The 7,442-nt window shown below is 26.7% G+C and overlaps 1 protein-coding gene and 1 long non-coding RNA gene across 2 annotated transcripts; one reads left to right on the forward strand and one right to left on the reverse strand.

Annotated features, from left to right (window-relative positions):
- Positions 1–346: 346 nt before the first annotated feature.
- LOC114123713 (uncharacterized) lies at positions 347–1,149 on the reverse strand. The gene is made up of 2 exons (XR_003592378.2): positions 800–1,149; positions 347–702 (listed from the first exon to the last, which is right to left on the reverse strand). It is a non-coding gene; the product is annotated as an uncharacterized LOC114123713 (long non-coding RNA).
- A 158-nt stretch (positions 1,150–1,307) lies between these two features.
- On the forward strand, positions 1,308–5,600 carry LOC114123711 (uncharacterized). Its single transcript, XM_027986778.2, has 5 exons — positions 1,308–1,951; positions 3,798–3,931; positions 4,116–4,297; positions 4,413–4,551; positions 4,636–5,600. The coding sequence occupies exons 1-5, from the start codon at positions 1,788–1,790 to the stop codon at positions 4,749–4,751; spliced, it is 735 nt and encodes a 244-aa protein (XP_027842579.2). The 5' UTR covers positions 1,308–1,787; the 3' UTR covers positions 4,752–5,600.
- The last annotated feature ends 1,842 nt before the right edge of the window (positions 5,601–7,442 follow it).

A 7,442-nucleotide genomic window follows, 5' to 3' on the forward strand; every position in this document is an offset into this window, starting at 1 on the left:
CATCAGTCATCTAGTCATCATTATCTATATCATAATTTATTCTTTATAACTATTAAAATAAATTATAAGTCGCCTATTCAATGTATTCCGACGATGGAATATTGCTGTTGTGTTAAAGGCCTATGGCCTATGACTGCGTGTTCGTAATATTACGATTGAAATATATTGAATAATATTATTGTTATCGTAAGCGTATATGTCGTTTAATTATCTATTTAGTACATTAAAAAATTTAAAGCAACATACAATTATTAATTATTAATCATAATTCATAATAGATTACAGCATGGCGTAAATACCAATAATGCAATAATTATAAAGTATTTAATTATTAAAGTGTAGTCTATTAATCTTAAATATTATTTATTGATATTATATACTGACATTTTTACTACAATAGTTTGTAGGTATAACATAAAAATCGGTTATCCTTTAAAAAGTAACAAAAATGTTTTTATAAAATAAATAAAATTCACACTTCACACGTTATTGGTGTAGTTATCGCTCTATAGAAATGATAAATGATTGTTGAATCACCGGCGGTTCCGGGGTGGCATATAATTCGCGGCCAAAGGTACGGCGCTATCTATGCGTGTCAATGCGGAAGTCCCGACTTCCCGAGTTCCGCGTGTGCTCGACAGTGCGCGACAGCCGTTCGTAGTATCATTGATAACAATATGTCAAAATAACATAAACTTATACCTAATAATATAATAATATATTATATTATATAAGTCTATTAAGATAAGTCTATTAAGTCTGTGCAAAATAATAGACTTCAACAAATAATTTTAATAACCGTATTTGGACTATTTGGTCATGGTCGAAACATTACTAGTATTATGTAATCGACGGTAGTACTGACTTCGGACCCGGTCTAGCACTAATTCGCGTCGATAATGTCACAACCGATCCTGTGAATAATCATAGTCTATAAATTAAGTCTGTGTGAATAATATTGTATTCATGTTACGACGCCCATACCAATTATAGGCCGTAAGTCCTTGGAACCAAATATATCATTGTTCAAACAACAGATTATTGTTAAACGCAACACAATATTCTTACTCAATCGCAAACTGTAGTCTGGTAGTCTTTATGATTGTCACGTCGTCCTTAGTCACTTCGTTAGTCCTGTGGCGTGCGCACGTCCCGACAACCGTTCCTTATCTATCGCTCAACACCTGATGTGACTGATAATGGTCAGATAACAGTTGTGAGCGGGGATGATAACACTGTTCACTATAGTAATAATAACAATAATAATAATAATAATACATTTTTAAAAATAAAAATCTATAATAAGGCACGAAGTACAAATATAATATATTATTTAATACGGTATCTGCCGCGGTATTTTTTCATCATAATTAATATTATAAATACCGACGCAGTCGCCGCTCGGCATCGGCATCCGACCGTGGACCGTGGAGCACACTTGGTCGACTTCTGGTGCGGCGTACTCACTAATCGATCAATACCCGTCCCGGTTGATACGCCGTGTCCGTGTTCGGCATATTGTGTACATAATATTATTATTATTTATTACCGTTATCACCGTCGTTTCGCAATAGACGCCGAGTGCTGTTTCTCGAGTCGTGCCGACCAATAGGTAGGTACCGTATTAATAATATTATGTCACTGTAAGACTTGGAGACGACTGCGGTCTCCAACGGTGGTTTCCGTCCTTAAAATGTAGCTGAGGATCTAGCACAGGACCTGTGGCTCGCGACCGGATTGACCAGACGTCGGAAAACGAAGGACAGCACAGCGTCACTCCAATAATAATGGCCTTATGGCAGGAAGTGCTTGTCGTGGCGTTTTTCATTTCGCTGCCATTCCTCTATGACACTCAACGAACGTTCCGCTACCACTTCCGTCTAGCCATTTTCTCAGTGCTGGCTTACCTGACTTCTCTGTTGGCCGTCTTCCAGTTCAAACACCGTTCCAGGTAATCGCTCGCGGTTGTGTGCGAACACAAATTATTAGCGTTCTACCTACTACTCTCTGTTCAAACTTTTTCAAAATAAGTACTTATTTTCTAACCCGCTTGTATTGGTCACAACCTAGTTGTTGAGTTCTGTTGAAATGTAGGCTTGAAGTTGTATACCTTGACACAGTTTCCTGTAGGTCAGTTAGCTTTCAAAAAAATAACTAGTCGGTGTCTGGGTATCTACCCCTGTAGTTGAAAAATTTTCATTAAAAGTTACAAGTTTTCATATTTCTAACATGTTTTATTGAATAAAATTGGTTTAATGGCTATTGAATACCTTACTGGCATGTAATTGATTCTAAAAACCTTGAGAATTGAATTTTTTTAATTGTGGTCATTAATACAATTAATAATTTCTCAGAAAACATATTATTGAAAAACGAAATATTAAATTGTCTACCAAAGTCTACCATTACCATTGCACTTATCAGTTACATTGCTCATGGTTCATTTGGAATGTAGACATTAATTTTTTCCTTAGTCAGACTAACTGTTTTACATTATTACTACTTACGTTTTATTTTTTATATTATATTTTATACCTTTTCTATGCTATCAACTGTATTATGAAATATGTGTACTATAATATATAATCAATGCTAATATACATATTCTGTGATTATTAATTATTCAATATTTCTCTCATTTCAAAATTATGTGGCTTATGCCAAGTTCAGTTATCTTATAATAAGTTTATCAATGAACACTATAGGACCTTAGAATTGAATACCAATAATTTAATTTGTTGACTATGTACCTAAAATAATAATTTATTTTACATAATATGTTTTTGTATTAACAAAATATTTTTATTTATCGTTACTTATTTGATTTAAATTAAACATTTACATGAATGAGTTGTATCTTTAAAAATTATTAGAGACCTAAGTTACCTTAGTTTGGGTTGTTTACTTGGTTGATGTTTCTTATCAACATAATATATTTATATCTTATTAGTTATTACTAACAAAAAATCTCTTATTCATTTATTTTTATTAAAACAAAATAATAATTAATATTTAAATTTATTAAGGAATTTGTACCTATTAGTATTATCATTAATATATAATTTATTATTATTATTTTTGAGAACAGTAAAATTGCATTTAATATAGTTTGAAAATACTGTTAAAATTTATAAAAATGAAAATCTTTTGTCATTAGGGAGTTAATTGAATAGGTGCCTTGAAGTAATACAACCTACTGAATACTGATATTAAACTATCTAAACAAAATAAATAATATTTTTAAATTATTATAAAATCAATGGTTACTTTTTGACCTTTCTGACTAAAATGTAGTAAAAATATGCTGATACATAATAAGCCTTAGACCTGGAGAAATTGTTATTTAAGCATTTAATAATGTATTACATATTATTCATTCATGTACAATTTAAACAGATAATCTGTAAACATTAATCATGAAAATATCTATTATAAATGTATAAAATTAATAAAACAGTGTAATTTCCAAAATAATAAAATAATTTTTACAATGTTTTTTTTAAAAAAAAACCAGTATAATTAGTGCAAAAGTTATAGATAAATATAGCATCTCCCTAGATGATTAAACATTTTGTACAGATGTTAGTGAATACTGAATAATATGTTTTTTTTTTTTAATTTTACTCGTCTACATTACAGTTTGTCAACAATAATAGAAAATCTATAAATAAAGCATCAATTTGAATGTAGGAGTCTTTCTAGCATATAACAGTTATCTCAAAGGCATCTTTTGTTCTATTTTGATCCATTTTTATAAATTATTATTTAATATAAAATGTTTTAACTTATTTTTGCAGGTTAATCGCATACTTTGGACAACAAATCTCAGATTTATTATCTCTTGAATGGTGCCTTCATGGGAAAAAAAATCTATCATCAACACGTACAAGAGTGGCTTTAATAAATTATCAAACTGACATCGATACACTAGGTTATTTTTTTATTTAACATACTTCCAAGACTGAAATAGTTTTATATTGACACACTATTGTGTAAAAAAGCAACAAAATCAATGTTTTATGTTAAAATTAAAAACATTTTATTTTAATCAATTAAATTTAAAGTATGATTTTATATTATCATGTCTATTATAACATTTTTATATATTTTTATAGGACTCTTACATTTGGTATACAGTCAAGATATGGAGCTGAATATAATTTCGGAAGCAAATTTCAGCACTTTATGGCCATTTTCATTTTTTCCATGGCTGCTTTCATTGGCTCTATGTCCCATTCAATTTTTTTATACTAATTTCAGGTTGCTAAATTTTTCTCCAACATTAATTGATTCAGAGGTAAATATTATAAAGCATTGTTCAAATTGTATTAAAAAATATAAAACACACGTTGTATGTAATATATATACATGTATACATTATATTACAATTTTTATATTTTAACTGTTCATAGCCTACAATTGTATTATCACCATCTACAATGACAAATGAAGAAACTATTAAAATGGCATTACAAAAAAAATTGCCAGTTCAGCCTATTGTATTTTCCAACTGCTATTTCATAAACAAAGAAAAACATATGTTTGAGCCAGGTGCTTATATTATAGCTTTAGAATTATTACAATATTATATATTTTTAAATTTCAATATATTATTGTGATCTTTAATTATTTCAGGTCGTGTTATAATATCTGTGATGCCAATAATAGAAACTGATGGTTTATTGCCAAATGATATACCAACTTCAGTGATAAAGTATATTCTAAAATACGTGCAGAATATGACAGTATAAGTAAAATAACTCAACTGGGCGACTATCAGACACCATCTTATTAGGCCTTAGAGTTAATATTATTGATAATACTCTTCCATGCACAATTTTTAACAAGCAAAATTTCAAGTTAACCTTGTTTTTAATTTAAAAAGACATTTCTATTCACTTTGGTATGGTTGAAAAGTATATTACACTACTTAAATGTTGATAATTCTTGATTGTTTATATATATATATATATTGTTATATATATAATTTATTGTTTTTTTATTTTTTTTTAATGATTTTTTTTTGTTTTTTTTTTTATGATAAAGACACCTTTTGTTCTTATTGGCTGTGCATATTATAATATGTAATTTGTTAGATAATCATTTATTTCATTTTCAAAACTCCAATGGTCATTAACTTAAATTGGTACCAAAAAGTATTTTTTTTTTTTTAAATTTTTGAACTAGTCATAATTAGTATTATCATTTATTTGATTACTTACTCAATATTATATTAATATTAATGTATTTTTTCTTTAAATATCATGTTTGTTGTGTTTTAGTTGGATTTCCATTAATTTTTATTTTAACATGGTATTGTTAAAATATAAAATTAGTGACCATCACAAAAATGTTTGTGTATTTTTTCATCTTGTTTTAAAAAATTATTTTTATTGTAAATGGGTTGGGTGCAATTATATATGTTATCGGGCTATTTAAATTAAATTATGTCCAATATAGAATTAGTTATAAAGACATAGCAATGACTTAAAGAATATTAACTACCTACTATTTATAAGAAAAAAACTAAAAAGCTATGCATTAAGACTTTAATTATTTTTTTAATTTATTATCCAATAAAGTTATCTTTAAATTACTTATTTATTATTTATTTTATTATAATTTCCTATTATATTTATGTGTGTCTACTGTCTACTGTAATTTATTTAAAGTTTATTGAAAAAGACTGTATAGAAAATTGTTAAATTTAAGATAGTTGAAAAAATGCATTTACACTTGTGTAATATAACATCTACATTTTGGTACTAGGTACTGTGATAAATTAGTATTTAGGGCAATTGGTCGAAATATGGTCCCCATGGAAAAATACTGTATGCAAATAATTAACCAGTCATAGTTTTTATGCATGTATAATTATTGGTCCTCATTTAATTTCTGTGGAATATTGAATACTTTTTATAACTTAAAGAAATATAGTTAATTTAAGTAATTCTCAAAGAAATTATCTTAAAAATTACTACCGTTTTATTCAGATTGTATAAATATTTTTAACATAATACATGTTAATTTATTTTTCTGTTAAACTAAATATCGATAAATTTCTTCAAATTTCTGTAACTTTTCACATTTCATTGACTGCAACTGGGAAAATTTAGCTTATAAGAACAGATCTTGTATTGTTACCTATAACAATTACGTGAATTTACCTATTATTAAACTTAAAGTTAAAATCATTATTGTGTTTGTACGTGAATTTTTATGTTATATGAATTTACTGCAAATCATCCACAAAAATGTACCATTATAACAAATTAAAAATGTTCGCAATATATTACAAGAAATTTTAAATATTGTAAAAAAGATAACAGTCAGATAATGTTCATGACTTAATGTTTGAAAATAAATCGATTTACTCTTAATATTAAAGCTAACCAGGTTAAACAAGAGATATAATATAACACCCTGCTTAATAATCCTACATTAAAATATGTCCTATATAATAATACTTAAAAATTTAATATAATGTTATTTATTATGCAATGTTTATAGTTATATAATACTACCTATATGTCCTTATTACATCAGTTGAATGCATAATATATCCAATATCAATGGCCGATAGGTATTATTAAAAATCTTATTTAACATGAATAGATCCAACACAAATCCAAAAATGTATGTTGCATATATTTGCAAGCCTATGGGTTAGGTTCAAGTATATCATGATTTAAAAAAAAATCAGAAAAGTATGTACATCATATTGTCATATCGTTGATTATAAAATATAGTTTATTATCATTAGCTGTAGTAGATGATGTTGAGTATATAATTTGTCTTTGAGTAGGTATAGTTGACAGAATTGAGAATGTGTTACATTTGCATTCATTGATTAATCATCGTATACACAAAAAAAATAGTGTTAATGGTCTGTTAGCCTATATTTCTAAGTGATATTTTATGTTTATATATCTATTAATTAGGTACCTACACGATAATAATACATAATACCTATTTAAAAAATGAATAACTAAATACTTGACATAGTTAACATTTTGACCAAATGTTAATTTTAGAATTTATTCAATATGGATACATGTATAATTTTAAAAATATTTTATTTGACTGTGACGTCGTTATTTTTGATATTTATAGATATTTGAAATTTTCACATTTTTATTTCAACTAACTTATCTTAATTTATTTTTGATTTATATGTTTGCAAATTTAATGCAAGGTTCTTCATAAGTTTATATAACCTCGTTTAAAAAATCTTAAAATATAGTCAAAATGGTTTTTTTTATAAACATTTCAAATCATACAAAATTGTTTAAGATTACAAAAATATGTCATTTTTATTGAAGTTAAAAATGCATACCCATAATAGTTAATTTTAACACTTAATAGTTGACAATGTAATAGATACAAAATAAGTTTTTTTTACTGTAAATTTAAAAAAAAAGTTTAGTGCCATGTCAAATCAT

Source organism: Aphis gossypii, chromosome 2 (genome assembly GCF_020184175.1).
Source record: "Aphis gossypii isolate Hap1 chromosome 2, ASM2018417v2, whole genome shotgun sequence".
In the NCBI taxonomy this organism is placed as follows: Eukaryota; Metazoa; Arthropoda; class Insecta; order Hemiptera; family Aphididae; genus Aphis; species Aphis gossypii.

Excerpts from the sequence above, each read along its gene's own strand:
- LOC114123711 (XM_027986778.2), top strand. The coding sequence starts at position 1,788 with ATGGCCTTATGGCAGGAAGTGCTTGTCGTGGCGTTTTTCATTTCGCTG. Across the intron at positions 4,298-4,412 it reads CAACATTAATTGATTCAGAG|CCTACAATTGTATTATCACC; the intron begins GTAAATATTATA and ends AACTGTTCATAG. Across the intron at positions 4,552-4,635 it reads AAAACATATGTTTGAGCCAG|GTCGTGTTATAATATCTGTG; the intron begins GTGCTTATATTA and ends TAATTATTTCAG.